Source organism: Stigmatopora nigra, chromosome 21 (assembly GCF_051989575.1).
Source record: "Stigmatopora nigra isolate UIUO_SnigA chromosome 21, RoL_Snig_1.1, whole genome shotgun sequence".
Lineage (NCBI taxonomy): Eukaryota > Metazoa > Chordata > Actinopteri > Syngnathiformes > Syngnathidae > Stigmatopora > Stigmatopora nigra.
The window spans coordinates 6,274,671-6,294,489 of NC_135528.1; the positions used below are offsets into that span (position 1 = coordinate 6,274,671).

The window sequence follows — 19,819 nt, forward strand, 5'->3', positions numbered from 1 at the left end:
AGAATAGATATTACATTTTCAAAGGGAGAAAGCAAACCGACAATCAAATCTGTACGGGAATAAATAAAAATAATGTTGTTAAATATTTTTGCTACTCACGTTGGTGCTGGTAAAATATTGGCCAATGTCCGATACAAGATGGCTCCGATGACATAATACATGGTTGACTCTGAATCAGTTTCCGCCTCTGAAACACAAAATATTTTGCCATTTACCAGCCAAAAAAACACAATGCCAATCGACTTTTTTTAAAATGGAAATATTGCGCCATTTGTTTAGACAAATATGCATGGCAAATGCATCCATGAAATGGACTCAGGCTGAATAAAAAAAAGTACATTGCCCATTTGCACAGTGGAGCAAATGATTAGTATTATTATTATAATTATTAGCCTTACAGTCAAGCAGCTTCTATTCTTTTAAATCGGGTGATTTTGTATAAATGGACTGTCTGTGTACACTGCTATTGACTAGAGCAGATGTGGGCAAACTACGGTCCGCGGGCCACATCTGGCCCGCTAGGCTCTTTAATCTGGCCCGTCCACGTCCAAATAATGTTTTTCTTTCCCAAGATGGCGCCGCCAGTGGCAGTAGCTCTGACCATTCTTATGTGTTTTTCGTGTTTTACAGCCCCTCTTTCTTTTTTAAGTTACATTTTAATATTTCTTAGTACATTCCTTTTGACCTGACTTTGTACTTTATACTTCTTACTTTAATAATGAGTGATGACTATATTAATACTTTAGTCATTTTTTTCTCTTTAAGTTTCATATGTACTGTTAACGGATGCACTTTTTTATTTGTATCATATCTTCTACTGACCCACCCCTGGACTAGAAAATAATCCAGGGTGTTCCAAAGTCATCTGGGACAGATTCTAGCTTTATCCATAACCCCTGAACAGGATGTGTGTTAGCGATAAAAGACAAAGAAATCAATGAACAAAAAAGACAAAGTCAAAAACGTCGTATTGCAATTTGAACAAGCACCTCAACAATACCCACCCTAAGCCAAGGTTGCCCTTGCTATAGCTATTGCTAAATTCCTCCACCAAAACTGGCCCTCTCAATGTGCACTGCTGTTATTTTCAATTGGAAGCTTTTTTTCATCCATCAAAGCCTCTTGCTTTACCGCCATCCCTCTAGTGTTATATCACGGAAAAATATGCCCTACCAAGGACAACGTGTGTTCTTCTATAAATGTCATTTTGTCTCTGGTGGGAGGGAGAAGGTAAGCGAAAGAAGCAAACTGGAAGAGGAAAAAGTTCACTTGGCTTTCTTTTTTTTGCTCTTCGGGGAAACAAATAGAGAGAGTGAGATTGAGTTGTAGCATTACTCTTTTCTTTGGTAGCGAGAACAATGGCTTATGTGAAAAATATCAAAGAGATCAAAAAGATGAATTGAAAATGACACATTTGCTAAACTATCATTTTTTAAGACGCCATTTTCACAGGATAACAACACACAAGATTATCTATTTCGACTTATTCTGGTTTAAAAAAGCAATCTAACTATATGCTATCCCTAACAAGACAGTGACTAACTATATTTCATGAGTAAAATCAAAGTATTAGTATATTTGCACTATAAAACACTATAAAAAGTACAAAAATAAAGGATAATTTAAAGAGATATGGCTGTTTAGGGGGAAAAATATGGGCCAATTCTTAAGGTGACAAAGAAAGCAGCTATTTTTTTCTTTTTTTTTTGTAAATGATGGTAGCCCTGGAGGTTATAAAGTTGGATGTTGCCATAGTGAAGATGCATTGTATCAAGCAAGCACCATGTCTCCTTAAGAATGCGCTATCAAAAGCACAAAATGCTTCTCCTTAAAGAATAAATGCTATTATGGCAGCTTGTCAAGTAGTTTGCTCTCATTCTTCTTAAGTCACTTCATCCTATTATTCAAACTGTTTCTATTGCATCTCTAAATAATAGTAAAAATAAATCCATTAAATACAGGATACTACATACGACTTTTTACAGTGTGTTCCACTCCACACACAACTCTGAACTTTTCATTTAAAAAGCATAAGAAAAAAAATCCTTGATTTTCTATGACTTGACACACATTCATGTTTCATTAATATAAATCATTTTTTGTGAGTTTTAAACAAAGAAAAATTCCTAAAACCTCTTGAGAAGAAAATCCTGAAGCCACCACGCTAAGAAAAGTTGCTTCAGCCCTTTGACACCCTTTTAAAAGTTGTCTCTTTCGGTAAGACGCATTTTCGAGTGTGATTACTCGCTCTGGGGAAACATTTCTTGGCCAACGTAACCTTGACAGGAAGGAACATTGGCCAGTGTGATAACAGCTTCCCAAAAATGTGTTGAGAGAGTGCAGATAACAGCTGAATCTTATCCAAATGGTGGACCCAAGATTTCCTTAAGCCTCACTATTGAGAGACTTATGATGCTTCAAAAGGTTTCGCAAAGAAACATTTTGATTAACAGGGATGTAAAAAACAATATTACGGGAGATGTACTAAATCCTTTTGTTGCGGCTGTTATAATCTCATTATATCCCAATTAAAGTGGCAATTTCACCCATGTTTACAGAGTTAAAATGTGACACTCGTTTTTGGATTATTTTGTGTTTTTACCTTCGTTTGGTACGGTAAAAACTTCCTTGGGGATGTAGAGCTTGTCCTCTGCTGTTTTTGCCCAGTCTTTCATTCCCCTCCGGCCTTTCATCGGGAAGTTTATATCACTAGAAACTGCTGACACGGGCTCTCGCTGGATGGTTATCACTGCGCAAACAAATGACCGTAATACTTAAAACTAACCACAGTGACAAAAAAAAATACACACACAAACATGGCTAGATGTGTTAAGGTTACAGTGACAATAAAGCAAAAGCTTTGGAGCCATGAGAAGAAGCAAGATAGCTTTTTTTGTCGTTGTGTCGAGTGATGAGTTCATTTCTACTTACTCAGGTTGTTGGTCACTATGAGGAAACTTTGGAAAGGCTTCTGGGATTCGCCAATTAGATGGATAAAATCTTCTAAAATCCTCATCAACAATGCGGCACCCGGGGCGACCTACGAATGAAGGAGAGGAGTTAAAATCAGGGTTAGATGTCATGGGAGTTTCAAGGTGGAAGCCTCTGGGTAACTCCAGATAATGATTCTCTCACAGGAAAGCTATACAACAATGCCTTAATCAGGAAAATCATTGCAAGCATATTCAATGAAATAAAAGCAAGCTTTTTTTGACCTTCTGCTGTGAGTTCATCACTAATAAATGTCCAATCTATCTGCAGTGGGAAAGTGGCATAGAATAAAGATCAGATGATTTTTATATCATCCCACTTTAAAAAGATATTGTGCCTATGAGTTCATTTTGGGGCATTTCAAGTCATTTCCTTGCTCACTTTTGAAGCATTTCTGGGTCACTTCCTGTTGATTTGGGGGCATGAACAAGCTTCTCCTTATTGATTTCAGGCTACTGAAGAGGAAGTGACCCCAATTTAAAAAACAGTGACTCAAGATCAACAGGAAGTGAGCTGTAAATCCAACTAAAGCTGGAAAGACAGGCTTTGAAGACTCGGATTTCAGCACCACGGACAGCGCTGAAGGTCCAATACATTTTGAATGGGAGTCAAAATTATAGCCTGAAACCTCTACTTTTTTTTTCTTTTTAATACCAATACTTAACGGGGGAATATCGATAACCTTTGGGGATATGAAGTATCATTATATATCACAATTCTAATATTTTGTCACACCCGGAGTATCCATAGAAGCGAAAATGCCAAGTGTGTAAGGTAATTTATTCATGATGTCCAGATGGCTTATGAAGACATCTGAAATATATTTGGATAAAGCTGAGTCAAACCCCCAAAACAAATGCATTACACTTCATACCTCAGGAACCTTTTCTGCACAAACAGGTGTGTTTTTACGACGGATGATAAAATGTTAACGCGAGGTTAGAGACCGCCAGGCTATCATGAATATGACACACAAAAAAAAATGCATGCGCACCAATCTGAAGACTTTACCTGATGTATGTCTTCCCACTTGTCCAGGTTTTCCATGTCCAACATGTGACTAATTATCTGAAAGAATTTCTGAAAATAAAACAAAAAAAGTTGTGAGAACAAATTGCAGTATGCAAAAACATTAGAGTTATTTTATTTGATTTTTTTAAAGTCACTTGTTGGCATACAGAAAGTCCATTTTGTTTTGGAAAACACACAAAAATAACCATTTTACGAGCACATAGTTATTTCAAAGTAAATAATTAAGCTTTAGAATTTAAATATACCATATTTTTTACAACTATAAGGCGCACTTAAGTCTTAAATTTTCTCCAAAATAGACAGGGCGCCTTATAATCCAGTGTGCCTTACAAAGCGCTGCGCCTTTAAATGTGGTGCGCCTTATAGTCGTGAAAATACAGTACACAAAAAAATAATGGCTATTTTATTTTGTTCTGCCCACCTGCACGTCGTCAGGAGCTGGGATGTAGGTTGCTCTTTTGAAGGTGTCCGTCACATTTCGCAAGATCTCCGTGGAAAAGAGAAGGTCGCCACTATAGTAGCTCCTCCTCTGCAAGAGCTCCAGGAGACTTCTTACGATCTGAGACATGCCCTCCCCAGCCAGGGTCCTCTGACCCTTCGCCAGATGCTCTCGTAACTTCGGGTGAGAGAAAGACAGCCTTGTCAAACGCAAACAACCAAGACATTAGCATACATTTCACCACCGCCGACACCACCACGGGATTCTGATATAAAAAAAAAGATTTCAAAATGCTTTCGACAAAATGTTTCTCTCCTCACGGCGGCGAGGATTAAGCAAAGCGTGAAAGTGTGTGTGCGAGAGCGAGAGCGAGCGGAATGCAAAGAGAGAGAAAGAGGGAAAGAGAAGATAACATCAATCAGCGAAAATTAATTATTGACTGGTGGTATTAATGAAAGGTTGGAACAGAAGGTAACAGTGCAATCAAGTCCTCCACTTGACAATCTGTAACCCCCCCAACAACCCCAAACGTGCCTCCCTATAATCTTCTCCGCTATCATGGAGGAGAAGGAAAAAGGTGGAAGTTCACAGAGCTGAGAAGGCGTCTGGCTGATGAACACATTCATTAGCTATGTTCATTAATTGATAAGTGTGAGCGCACAGCTCTGGAAAATGGTAATTATAGATACTGGAAAGCTGAAGGAAAAAAAAAAAAGACACTTTTACGAGTATACTTTTAGGGCCGACACGTAGTTGTATATTTGTGTATGTCATGTTTGCCATGTTGCAAATTAGAGAGAAGTTTCATGGGCAGATGATGATGATGATGATGACAAGAACATATTAGATAACTCACAGATATGTGTAAATATCGATATTCAACTGAGATGCATCTGGCGAAGCTCGGAGGACCCCAGAAAGCAACGCCATTATTATCCAGCATACATCGACGACTAGCAGATCCTAAAAAAAATACAAATAAAATCCCATTTTATTTATTTTCTTGACATGTTGAGTAAAAACAATGATTAAATAATATGCACGTATTTTGAATCGTAGAATACATAAATATAATATTTATTCAAGTTCCATTGATTAACTTTGGTTGAAATATTTACATTTCATATATGCATTCAAGGATAATTTATATATATGACTAACAAACTTTAAACCATTGTGAACGACTAACCTGTAGCATTTGTTGGACATTTGTTGTAAACCGTTTCTCCAGCCGAGGCTCTCTTCCACAACATTGTCAGGATATTCTCATCTTTACAAATCTCATGCGGCGCTGTAAATTAAAGTGAGATAAACACTTAAAAAAACATGAAAGTCAAGTGATTGTAAAAAGAAAATAAAGCATAATTTTCACCATTGCAATATAGCAAGGTGGCACCTATTTCTTCCCCATCTCCTATTTACTCTCTTTACAAAATCCCAATTCGAAAACATACTTGAAATTATATCAAATCAAATTAAGGATGCCAAGATCCACAAAAATAACGCAATCAAGCCCAGATACATCATTCAGATTCAAACCATTTCTCCCTCAAATAAATGCCAATTCCACATTAATCTCATATTGTAATCCCTCCCAATTCTATCCATGTGCCCCTAGTATGGCGCCCCCTGTTAGTGTCATCACCTTAGTACATAATCTCATCAAATGAAGTGGAGCAGACAGAAAGGAGGAAAAGACAGGAGGTGAAAAGACACTCCCTATAGAAATCAGACCGGAGTGGTCTTTTGAAATAATTTCTGGATCCATATTTTTGAACAAAGCATTACGACAGAGTCAAACCATAGCGAGCACACATATACACACACATCTCGTGTTTGTAAAGTTAGTTCCCCACGTTTCCCACCAGGCTAACAAATCGGAAATTGCTGCCTCCGGCCGATCAAGGTGACAAAACAAAAAGAAAAATGTGGCCTTTGTAGTGAAGTAAAAACACACATCACCACGAGAAAGATTCTATATCACTAAATATGATGATATGATTGCTGCTCTGAAATTGCTATGCTGCATGCCACCTTGCTTCACAAACGGAAACTTTGTAGATGAAAAAAAAATACGTTTTGAATGCAGTCAAAGGAGGTAACGACTCACCGGGGCACTTCTTTTCATTACAGGAGCGAACCTCCTCGGCCGATCCGTCGCATGGGTAGCCTTGTTCTGCCGTGCCCTCGCAAGTCCTGGCTCGTCGTTGCCATCCGGAGTCGCATGTTTTGCTGCAGAGGCTCCAGTGGTTCCAATTGCCCCAGTTACCACCACCTAGAGTCAAATTGATAAGGAAAATGAGAACATTTTAGGGTTGCAAACTCAAGATTTCCAATCTAAAGTCAAGATTTTATACAATTAGACCAGTGCTTCTCAATTATTTTCTGTTAGGCCCCCCCTAGCAAGAAGAAAACTATTCGCCCCCCCCCCTCCCCCACTTCCCACCGTGACTATAAACAAAATCATTTTATAAAATTGTTATAAGTACAACATTTTATCCTTATTAACATTAAAGAAAAGGAAAAAAGAAAGAAATATAGTCAAACTTACAAAGAATAACTTTAAATCTTGTTTTAAATGTGCAACAAAAAAGATTTTAAGTGCATCAATGCCTGAAATAAAAAATAAATGAGAGCGCCACTGCCAGCTACTGTAGTGGATGCGCAATTACACTTTATACTAGTACGGCCAAATAAAATCCTGTTCCCCAGGGTTACACGCGCCCCCCCAGTTATCGCACCACTATTTGAGAAGCACTGGGTTAGGTTGGAATTTTATTTCATCCCATATTTGAGAGATTTCTTGGTTGCAGTGGCAAAAAAGATGTAAGACACAGAAGACATTGTAGACCTAGTTAAAAAAAGGAGCCCTAAAACAGTGTTTTTGTTTTTAAACCAATGACCTGTTGAGAACTATCGCATTTTCACAATTATAGACATCAAATCTAATTCAACCTCTTGACATCAATACACTTATAAAGAAATATGCTTTGTGAAATATTGAACTATCTTAGCTCTGATTTTCTGGTACTTTATTGCTAGTCATTTTCTTCCAAGTTTGCTCTACTACTGTCAAAATTACAAAATACAATATTATACGTCTCCATTCCTATTCAATAAAAATGTGAATATTAAAATTAGGCCTTTTTGTGATTTTATGGCACTTTGATTAGAGATTTTCTCTTCTAAGTTTGCTCCAATAGTGTAAACATTGCAAAATGCAATATTATATATCCGATAAAAATGTGAATATTAAAATAGGGCCTTTTTTTGGCCTATAATGTTTTTATTTTATTTTATTTTTTAAAGTGCTTACCAGTGCATGAAGGATTGGAGCACTCTCTACTCTCTTGATGGGGGCCCTTACATTCAGCCCACCCATGCACGGATGCACTGCAACGCCTCTGCCTCTGCTGGGCACCCGTGTTACAGGAAACGCTGCATCTTGACCATGGACCCCACTCTAACCACTTGCCCTCGACTGGTCACGTGGAATTTCCATCGGATGTGCGTTCAGGATCCGTTTGGAGTGCCAAGAGATGAAAAATAAGAAAACAAGAGAGCAAACATAAGATGACGCCAACCAAGAAAGATATTAAAAGAGCATATGGAGTGCAAGTGCTATTTCTATTCCCCAAATAGCATTGAAAACATGTCAAAAAATCTGAACCTGTTTTTGAAAAGCTGCCAAAAACTCCTTTTATGTGGCGACTTAAAGAGTTCACAAAGAGTGCCGTGTGTGTGGATGACCTTCATTTTATTCCTCGACAGGAGCTTGTGCAAGAAAATGGCTATACGTTAAAAATAGATCTACATTTCTGCTGTCAAATGATCCTCCAAAACCAAAGCGCTTAATCAAAGCTCTGTGACAGGCATATCAGGGCTTCTAACTGTTTTGTGAAAAGAAATAAAATAAAATAAAGCATTGCAGGAGTCATCAAGAAGGTGAACCTTGAAAATAATCATGATCAAGGAAAATGGTCTGTCAGAGACTTGAAATATTCAAATTTTGCAAAAAGAAGAATCATTATAATTGTATTTTTTCCCCTTCATTCATTTTTTAAAGTAACCAGTTATTAGTCATACAGTACACATCTGCATTGAGTTATCTAGCAGAAATACCTTTAAAAACAATCCATTAATGCAGCAAACATAGGTTAAAGTGGGCAATTCGGCTAAGTGGAATTCTACATTGGTATCAAGCAGAAAAGCTATTTATTAATGTCAAACTCTAGGAGAATGTATACATTTAAGGGGATCAGTTAAAGCATCTTTGAATGAGAACCAACAAGCTGATGCTCATTTCAAAAAGTACTTTGAACATAATGTAGTATAAACCCACCAAAAATCCAAACATATATCCAACAACATGTGTATTGCGCATAATACAGACTTAATATGTCCAAGTATCTCCATCTATTTGTCAATTAAAAGCTTTACCTGACGTGTCTTAGCAAAGCCACTTAAATTAAGTAGCAATGGCCGCCAGCACTTATGAAGATTGCAGCTTTAAAGGTGTACTTTTTTTTACATGAAAAGTGTCTACATCCATTAAGACAATGATTACAATATGGGCATTTTTCAAAAAAAAAAAGTGTTAAACATTTTATTCCCTTCGAATGTCAGTCCTTTTAAAATAAATGTATTTTAAAGGGCAAACATTTAAACTATAAAAGCAACCTTTTTTTGTTATTTAAATACACGCATCACTGGAGAAGAATAACGTTTGATCAAGTACAAAGTAGTTCCATCATAGCTACGGCGACTGTTGGGCTTCTCTCTCGACTCATCATCTAAAAAGAGTGGAGCCATTTTGAAGTGAAGGCGGCTTAATAAAGATGTTTCAAATGGCCAGTCTCAATCAGATCGGCAGTCCCGAGGCACCCCCGGAGACAAGAATTAAATGGGCTTGTGCCGGCAACTTATTGAGGCTCTTGACAAGGTGCAAGCCTAATAGGCAATCTTGGAGACAATAGCAGAAGAGCTTTACGGCAGACGGCGTCCTCTGCAATCGAAACCGAGCCAAGCATGAACACAACCTAAAGAATTGAAAACTAGACTCTCCACTAGCTTCTTCTCGTACGATTCCGGGAGTTTGTGTACCTTGTTTTTTTTTTGGAACGCAGATGAATGACAATGGAAATTAAAACTCTGAGCAAACGTGCAAGCAGGGAATGGTCGGCCATGATAATTTTTACCAAGGGGGGCAGTGATCAGTCAATAAATTGTATTTACGGATTTAACTGGTATTTATTTTTGACTATTTTTTGCATTGTGTTGCATTTTTAGAGTAGAAGTATTAAGGGGACCCCATGTTATAGTTGATTTGAAATATATTATGCATGAATTTGGTATAAAATGACAGATAAAAGCAGCTGTAATGGATGAATTTGATTGTAGCAGTGATTGGTAGCTCAGTAAACATTCAAAACATGTTTATATAAGAAGTACACATTAAAACTTGAGGAGAGAGAGACTTTGATTGGCGGTGATAGTATGTATATGGAGTAGAGGTATTTTTAGTTATAGATAGAAAAAATAAGGACTTTCTACGTCTTATATTCTTTAAGTTAAAGTTGATTTGAAATCTATTATACATGAATTTGTTATAAAATGACCAAGACAAGCAGCTATAATGGATGAATTTGATTGAAGCATTGTTTGGTAGCTTAGTAAACATTCAAAAAGTGTTTTTATAAGAGAGAGAACCCTTGAGTGGCGGTGATAGTATGTAAATGGACATGATACTAACCAGGACAAACTGCTATGTTGCAGAGTTTGGTCTGCGTCTCGGGCCAGCCGCAAGGCACGGCCCCGCCTTCGTTCACACAGTTCCTGGTTCGAGTCCTGGAGCCCCGCCCACAAGTCACAGAGCATAGACTCCAAGAGGACCACTCGTGCCACAGTCCATGCACTGCAAATTCCCAAACACGCACACGCACGGACAAACACACAACATGGGAATGAGAAATGAGGGTTGAAAACAGAGGTGATGGCATCTCAAGCATTAACAATGTTACAGATTAATTCAATGAAAATGAAATTCCTACAACTAGCAAACAAACGGGAGCCAGGGATGGACACGGCCATGCGATAATGCAGGTTTAAATCGTGATTTCATCCCATTCATTACTTACCAAACCATGCGAACAAAGACTCTAATAAGAGCAAACATCCCAGTGACCAATCACAGGAAGAAATTGTTCTCTTCTCATTGAGCTGTCCTTCTACTTTATTATTTTTAGCCAATTATGGCCCTGTTGAAATGAATGCAAGTGAAAGAAATGAGCTGTAAAGCAGCACAAAAGCTTCCTCAATAATGAATGTGACCTCAAGATATCCGCACTGTTGCTTTATCGCCCATCGAGTTTAACTTTGAGCGGCCGATTCCAACAAACGGCACAATGTCCAAAGTTAGAGTGCACACAAATGAATGCTGGCAATAATTCAGCAGACTTTGCAAAGCGAGCGGGATTAGATGTCGGCAATAAAGAAAACGGTCACATCAACAAAGAGATGAATGTCCCCTCTATTTGATAGAAACAAACTACATTTGGGCAAACGTGGGAGAGGAAAGCGCAGGATGGAGATAGTCGGTCTTGCCGAGAAAAGCTAAATAAATCATAGCGATAAATAATTAAGCCTACTCTGTGAAGGATGGCTCAAAGGAACAGGAGTCAGAGGCACAGAAAGAGAGATGTTTCTATTAAAAAGTATGCAGATAGGAGATGCTAGTAAATAGATAGTGTTCAATCCAATATTGAGGCCTCATTATCCTTTTGACTCTTTTGAAGCGTGTTTGCGATAGCGCCGTATCCGCCAATGGAATACTCAAGTATAAGGATGAAACAGAGTGCCGGTAACTACTTGAAAAATTAAAAAAAAAAAAAAAATCAAGTTTATGAGATAGGTGGTTGGGCAAGGACACTCTTTGGTGACATAAAGGCTGGAGGCAGTCATTCAAATTATAATCTTTTAACTTTGTACTTTTCTATCAAATGTATTCAAAAAATCTTTACACTTTGAACAAAAAATAATCATGATTGGCTACTTGAATTAATTATTAAGCCTGACTATGTAGAAGGATTTCAGATGTAATTTTTCAAGATATTTGTCATTGGAGAGCCTACTTATCATTTGATTTTGACACATTATAATACAAATATAATCAAATCTTCAAGCTAATTCTACTCCAACTCTTAAACTAGCATCCGGTTGCATGTTTACTATAACGCAGGAATGCAATACAACTTCCAAACGGGATGAAATATTAAACATAACCATGTAATTGCATATACATTATTAAGATACCAGCTTGTAATTTGTCATTGCTTACATGTGAGGCAACTCGGCAATAATAAAACACATGCATCATATTAACCCTTAAGATAATCATCATTTCCAGCATTTTAAAAAGAGAGTCAAAGCACAAAATACTGCATTGTTCATATGCTTTTTTTCCCCATCATAAGCATGCAGCAGAAAGTTAAATCTTTGCATCCTCATGTTCAGTTTCACTCGAATGATTCCCAGAGATTTGACGCCGCCACATTTGACTACGCACTGACCCCGAGATACTATGTAATATAACATTATTCCAGTCTGTTTTAAATGTCAGTGAATCTATGGCAAATCAGCAATAACTAAAGACAACAGAAGCGGGAATAAAACTTCATCGCACATGCTTTAGGGAATGGCAGTGTTACACTGCTAATAAAAGACAGAAGAAACAGAAAGAAAGAAAAGAAGAAGAAAAAAAAAACATTTGCTCGACCACTTACTGCCTAGTTGGCTTTAACAAGGACAAGACCATTAGCTAAATTGATTCGGTATCACCTTAAATAGGGAGTCTTGTGTGTAGAAGGTGTAAAAGAAAAACATGTCCTTTTATGCTTCAATGCCTTTCTATTGATGCTACTTTTCCATGATGTTGTATGCAGATAAATCAATGTATGTTCATGGATATATACGCAGATAATTACGACTCACTCAAATTATTAGTATACAAAATATAAGCATGAGGATGAAGTATCATAGGTGCATTTTGCTGAGCTCTGGGGGGCAAAATTTTACATTAAATTATGTGGTGTTTGGTGGTCTACATTGCAAGTGCTTTTCTTAAGTTAAAAATAATAGTTTGGAATATGGAAAATATTTGAATCTCACAATAAAAAGTCTGATTGCAATTGTAATTGGGCTTTATATAAAAAAAAGTTTTTGTGATTAGTAAGTACTCAAGTCAAACAATCCTGCAGCACAATTTAAAAACGTTTTTTTACCTATTCATTTGAATTGATTTACTATAGAGCTGCATTTCATTTTCATAGGGAATTTTATAGTAGCAAACACAACATCATAATCTTAACATATCTTAGATTGTGCAATATTTTAGAACTTACCTTGCCCCAAGATTGTGACTCTTCATATTTTTATATTACTTATTTATGTCTTTTTTACCGGGAAAACAAACTTTGTGGAGTATCAGCATCAATGTCGTTATACGCAGCTGAGTCTCATTCACAGCAGTGTATAATGAAACTGGTGAAGTTACTACACAATAAAGGCTTTTATTTTTTTTTATTTTGGGATTGATAGCCAGATAATGTCACAACATTATGTTTCTGATTGAAGGATTAAAATAAAAAAAATAACATGGTTATTTTTAAAATTAAATTGCACAAATTCCATTAAATATATTGTCTCCTTGCAAAATGTGCCCCATTAAAATGGCTACACTGCAGTATTATTCAAGCTTATGGTGTCCCTCCACCCCAAAAAAAGCTCATTTCAAAATAAAGCAAATCTTGGAAGAAAAAGAAATGGCACACAACACAGCAGCCAATATCCCATCAAAGGAGCAGTTGAGAATATTAATACCGACACGGAACAGAAAACCGAGGCGTTTAGGATCACACAAATCACATTGACGGATTTGAATTTAAAAACAAGATTAGCGTGAGCGCTGACAGGGAAGCAAAATGTTTTCTTCCTTTTTTTATGAATTTTTGGATATGATTTACTTGCCTGCATAAATCTGAACATAGTCCAAAAGAAAGCACTCAGTATATAGATCATTATTATAATCATGTATCTGAAGTCATTTGGACACTAAAAGCAAACCGTAGTATTTAGACTATTAGTACTAATAGTATTTTGCATTCAGAAAAAAATGTAATGTGAGTAAAGATTGCACATCAACAATTAGAGAAAAAGAAATAAAACTATTTAGTTTGAAGGTGCAAATTGAAGTAGAAATAAGCATATATTTTATGATTAATGTACAGACAAGGCCATTGAGCAATAAAAACACAATTTGATATAAAAATTGGACTAAATTAGCGATCAAACCAGATTCTTAGTCCCTTACTTTGAGTTAATATGCTACTAGATGGGAGAATATCTATTGATTTGATATGAATGGTTTACGGCAGCATAAAATCCAATAAATGGAGGGGCAAGTGCACTATGTAATGAGATAGAGTGGATGTAGATTGGGTGCAGGGTAATTCATAGGCAGACACTTAAATCGAAAAGCTTGATAGACTAAATCGATCAAATGTACCGCCAGCACGTGGACAGTATAGATTTGCTAATGTATTATCATTCCACTTGAGATGAAATCTCGGGGATAGTTGCCTACATTTTTACATAAACAGAAAAAAAGGGCCAATAGTGGCCCACGGCTCGTCATCTGTACCCACACGCTTTAGCAATGGACTGTTAACAACTGCGACAATGACATTTAAGTCGTGTTCAGAAGAGCTGACATTAAAAAAGTACATTAAAATATGATGACCTGATTCCATAACTCTGCCCTTTTCTTGAGTTAGGTACTTTTGTACAGTTTTTGACCGGAGGAAATCAAAGCATTGGTAAAAGATCGGAAGTAGTTCAAGAATGACGACCGAACTGGTGATTATTGGTGGGGGAAAAAAAGCAGTGAAAGCAAAGCACTGCAAGAGGAAAATTGCAGTAGATTGGACATACTGAATAGGGTTTACAATCAGAGCACTCTAAAATGAAATATGAACATGCCAATTTAATCTCCAACAAGGACCTTCAATGGTATGGCAATCAGATATCTTCAAAAGTGTAATGAGAGTAACACAAGTCCTTTGAATGGAATGATTATCGTAATGGAGCCTCCCATGTTCTGTAAGCATTTGTATGCTGACATTTTCTAAGGCGGAGATAAAATAATTCATTTGGTATTATTGAACTACACAGAGTGGAAATCAGTGAACAACATTATTATTATTATTTTTTTTGTTCATGGAGGAAATATTAACCATGGGCATACCTGAGCTTATTATGCCTGGTTCACCAGGACAGGAAACTGTATTGTTGCACATTCTGGTCTCTCGCAGGGCACCGCTGCAAAGTGTACCGTAAGGGGACGAAACACACGAGCGAGTCCGCACTTGCCAGCCGTGCCCACATGTGAGAGAACACATACTCCACTGGGACCACTCCTCAGCGGCAGGGTCGCCTGAAAATTTCAAGACAGAAGCTAGCGCTCATCAAAATTATCATAAACAGAATTTTAGGGATGTTTTAATTCCAACGATTCACTCCGAATGCCAAACTAATGTCAATATTAGCTCAGGAATGCTATGGAAAGTGGTTATTGGACGTTTGGTCGCCGGACGTTTTGGTCGCCGGACGTTTGGTCGCCGGACGTTTGGTCGCCGGACGTTTGGTCGCAGACGTTTGGTCGCCGGACGTTTGGTCGCCGGACGTTTGGTCGCCGGGCGTTTGGTCACCGGACGTTTGGTCGCCGGACGTTTGGTCGCCGGACGTTTGGTCGCCAGGCGTTTGGTTGCCAGATGTTTGGTCGCCAGACAAATGGTGACAGAGTTTACTATTGAAACCAGCTCTCAAAATTATATTTATGAGAGAGTTTAATATCTAAGTACTGTTTAATATCTAAGTACATGTATTTTGTTCTTCCGCATATGATTCTTCAAAAAACATTGTGTTGCCGTCGAGGAAGTATAAAGTCACCCGGGTTTTCTCAGAATTGTTTTCCAAGCAGCATGTTCTTTGATAAAGGCGTCGTCACATGGCAGCGCAGGAAATCAAATTAATTTCATGTCCGTTAATCGCATTACATCTTCATTAACATGCCGTGAGTCAGGGTTTAAGCTCATCTCCCATGCCTAGAGGAATCCAAGAATGGGAGCGGCAAATAGGAACGCACAAGAGAACTAGACAGAAAGAGATTCGGGGGGTTTCCCTGACAGAAGGGCCGCCACGCGCGGGGGGGCGCTGGATTTGGGCGCATTCCTGTGTATGTCAACTCTAAATGTGTGTGCGCATATGATGGCCATATGTTCGGAAGCAAAGGTTGACCTGTTCAAATGTAATGGGTCAAACTGTCGATATGTTAAATGACAAATTCCAAATACGTTAAAGTATGGCTGACTTAATATAGATATGCAACATTTTTTCCTCATATTTAATAGATTATGCCATGTATGGTTCAATAATTCAGTGTTTCTGTTCAACTGAGCCGGAGATACAAATGCCAATGGGTCAAAAGTTGCTCACTGAGGGTCATATAGTGAATAGCTATTCTGCATAGATTTGAGCATAAATCGAGTTTATTTTAAAGCCATATTGGTGGTTTTTTGGAGAATATTCATGCTTAGATTACTACGCACCTGTTTGTGCCTGAAACACACCTGGCTGGTCAGCTGATCTGGGTCTTTGTGTCTTCACTTTCAAGTCATCGTCATATGGATCTAAAAGAAAATGAGAAATGTTCAATTTTGCGCCTTTTTTGTTGTTATTACGAATGTAGATGACTCATATGATGATATTTGTACATTACAGTCGACTTTAAGTCACTGGTTAAAATGTGTGAGAGTAGAGTTCCTATATTTTGGCTAGATAAATTAAAAATAGTGTCAGAAGTTTTGTTGAAACACAAAACTGCTGATCCTAAAATACAAATGTTTGGTCTGTTTTTTTATTTAAAATACAGTACTCTAGAAACAGAATCAAATGATGCCGGCCAGTAAGAGAGTTGCTCTTATCACCTCTACCAAATCTGGGTATAAAAGTACATTTTTCAGTCTGCAACATAAAGATTATAGTATGTATAAATTACTGGCCACAAAATCCTTCCTAGATATTTTTTTAGGTAAAAAACGAGGAAAACATTGACAACCGGCATTAAATTTACTTGTGTCCAGCAACACAATATATAATTTGGGATTTTTTAGCCTTGGCTGACGTATTAGATTACATTTTTTTAGTGTGTGATATTCATAGAGATCTTAGCATAAGGGCAGTACTGACTTGGATTTGAACTTGTGAGTGAACTGTCATTGTCGCAAGGGAACCTCATAGTAAACGGTGGCATTGGTCAAAAAATAAGAGTGAGATACTATCATTTGTTGCGGTCCACTGTACAGTGCGGCGTAATGTTACGGGTGTACATCAACTTTCCAACAACCTTAGATGATGTTCTCAGCTTGGCGTCCATTCAAGGTTTATAGCTTTCTGCTGATGTCTATTTATTCCAGAGTCCATACAAGAGAGTCCAAACTGATAGAAGCACACTGTAATGGACATTTTATAAGCTACTGGAAAGATAGATTCACTGTACCCTTGCTTGCTTGCTTGCTACTTTCACTCAAACCTTACCGGCTCCGAAGCAGATATGAGAAGAGAAGTTGAATTAGATTGGCGCAGGACGGCGTCTCCCCGACTATGGGGACCTCAAGGTCATTTGTGTGCTTTCAAAATGGATTGGGAATCGAGTTTTCTCAACGCCAAGGGCTGCCTGTGACTGCATCTGGCTCATATACAAACATAAAGATTCTCACAAGCCAGCTGAAACCAAATTGCTTTTGTTTCAAGCCACCATTTTTTGTTGTTGTTGTCCACCTGTTTGGATCTATTTTATGAGACCTTCCAATTTGTACTCAAAGCATATTTTATTCTGCTCTGCAAAGTATTTTAACCTATATTGATACTTATTCACACATTGAGCTCAGGTAATATAGATAAATATTAAAAGAAATATCTGGACTGCACATGGAATTTACTAATCAATTGTTCACTGTAAAAGAAATAGTTGAACTGTAAACATGTTCAATATATGCAATAGGTTTTGTTAAGGGCTGCTGAACTTAAGGCTGGAAAAATGTTGCCCTATCTGAAATAAAAGGGAAACAAAAGTCAAAGCAAATCTACAAATGAACACCCACCGAGCTCATGTACCCCCGTTTTCGTCTTGTGCAAGCGGCGTTTGCAAGAATGCAACCGTCAAAAATTGCTCGATTATAAGGACTTTCATCTGACATCAAGGATATGGAAAAAGAAAAGAAATGCCATGGAACAACACGCTAAAGTACAAAAGAAAATTGATTTCTGTTCAGGCTTGCCTCTGTGGAAAGATGGTGTTGCCATAGTAACGTAATCATCCAGATGCTATGAGGAATCTAACAGATAGGAGTTAGGGAAGGGCTTTGAGGAACGATTGGGGAGGGATTTTAAATCAGAGCCCATTCAGCTGTTGGGACTGCGTTTGGCAGAAAGGTGAACATATTCGTTAGACGTTTCTTCTTAGTCGAAGATCTCTTTGTATTGCTTTTTTATGTTGAGTGACAGCGTTTTTCTCTTTCATATTGTTTTGATCCCAATTGAAAGAAACAACTAGCAGCAGAAAAAATGTCCACCAAGTGCTAAAACTCATGTTCTTTTTAAACTTGGTCATGTAGATGCATTCATGCATGATAACTTTTATTATTCAACAAATGGCAGCAGCCTTTGCTGTCTAGCACAGTCAAATATATTCATGATTTTTTTTCTGTTGCAAACATGCAAACGGATTGCTTTTGCATGACTGTTTAACTCACAAAAATATTTTTTTTGCATTCCCTACATATTTTAAATCACACAAAAGGAGTAGACAAGGACATTTTACCATTATTTAACAGTACTGCTTAGGACTAATACATCGACTGTAAAATAATGTTAGTTGTATATTTATCAAGGACTATTTCTCCACTTTTTTACCTCAGAGTACTGCAAAAAAACACACTGAAATACCCCAAGGTGAGCACAATTTTGCTCTTTAAAAAAAGGCTTAGGATGCTGTCAGGGCCACATCAGTTTAGATAAGCTATGTCGACAGCAGCTCTTTACTTCTCCTGACCTGCAACTAAAAAAAAAAATGTTCCAGATAATTTGGTGGGAGAAGAGAGACGGTGTTGAACAGCAACCTCGCTTAAGTGCAGCCAGCCTCAAATCCAAAGAGGCTAATTGGAAGAGCAGTCATGCAGCAGGAAAGAAACTCTGTACTAAGAGAATACATTCTCGGCTAGAGTTAAGATCAGAGTGCCGCATCTTCCCCCGAGAAAAATGCTGCGTAATATGTATCAGTGTGAGGGATGTGGGAATTATAACACCCCTGATTATCAAGACTTCCTGCTTCAGTAATTTCGACAGCGCACATGGAAGCACTTTGGAGTGACTGTGAAAAGACCTTGCTATTAGATCCATGCTTTTGGACTATAATACACTATAGACATGTTTTATTCGGACAGGAATAGGCTGGATTGTGCCCAATTTTGGCTAAGAATTAAAACAAAATAGATGTGATTTTTTTTTTTTTGTGTCATATTTTTTCTCCAATCAGTTTAATTAGTTTACATTGTATATTGTCTCTATTTTATGTCATTTGTTGCTCTTAAGGTACTCTAAAGAAGAAAAAAAAGATTAGAAACAAATAAGATGAATTATGGATTATGCAATTGGTGTCATATTTGTGAAAATAAATGATTATTTGAGTCTAGAAAAATGCACACTCCAAAAATATGAGACTCAATGCTGCAAGCGAGCTATTTTGCAGAACGGAATTTCATCAGATAAACCAAATTGCCCTGTCCATCATGAACTCCTCACTTCCACAGATTTTGCCACACATCCACTCATCCCTTCTGTGCAAATGGATTTTTCAAAAATCATGGAAAATGACTCACAGATGGAAATCACCCTCCAACTCAGCAAGAACCTGACACACTTGAAGCAATACCATTCCAATAGAAGCATCATTGAACCTGGAACTACTACATTGCATCCAGAAACTCATAATAACTTGGCTTTTTTCTCTTTTTTGCATCATTTTAACCTGCTTAGAAAATATATATTTCACGCCAATGCAACTAAAATCTGAAGTCAACTTCAATATTAAAGCAAATGTCATCGCAATTATCTGAAATAATGAAACACATACAAAATAAAGATAAACCCATTGCAATCCAAAATGCCTCATTACTGATTTCAATCAGAGCTTCAATAATCTCAATATCGGCAGTATATTATTCTCATATTATATCTTCTTGG

At 37.4% G+C, this 19,819-nt stretch overlaps 1 protein-coding gene across 29 annotated transcripts in view; it reads right to left on the reverse strand.

Annotated features, from left to right (window-relative positions):
• adgrb2 (adhesion G protein-coupled receptor B2) overlaps positions 1-19,819 on the reverse strand; it is a 197,035-nt gene that overhangs the window by 43,414 nt on the left and 133,802 nt on the right. For 24 of the 29 annotated variants that reach the window (XR_013330237.1, XR_013330236.1, XM_077742875.1 and 21 more), the window contains 12 exons: positions 16,126-16,206; positions 14,763-14,951; positions 10,215-10,376; positions 7,779-7,943; positions 6,573-6,737; positions 5,652-5,753; positions 5,319-5,425; positions 4,445-4,639; positions 4,003-4,071; positions 2,932-3,040; positions 2,603-2,749; positions 100-187 (listed from right to left, as the gene is read on the reverse strand). Coding sequence is in view for 27 of the 29 variants with exons in the window: in XM_077742875.1 (XP_077599001.1) it covers positions 100-187; positions 2,603-2,749; positions 2,932-3,040; positions 4,003-4,071; positions 4,445-4,639; positions 5,319-5,425; positions 5,652-5,753; positions 6,573-6,737; positions 7,779-7,943; positions 10,215-10,376; positions 14,763-14,951; positions 16,126-16,206 (1,579 nt within the window). In the remaining 2 variants the exon portion in view is untranslated. The remainder of the gene's footprint in view (positions 1-99; positions 188-2,602; positions 2,750-2,931; positions 3,041-4,002; positions 4,072-4,444; positions 4,640-5,318; positions 5,426-5,651; positions 5,754-6,572; positions 6,738-7,778; positions 7,944-10,214; positions 10,377-14,762; positions 14,952-16,125; positions 16,207-19,819) is intronic. The other 5 variants (XM_077742902.1, XM_077742878.1, XM_077742893.1 and 2 more) reach the window with 4 other exon arrangements.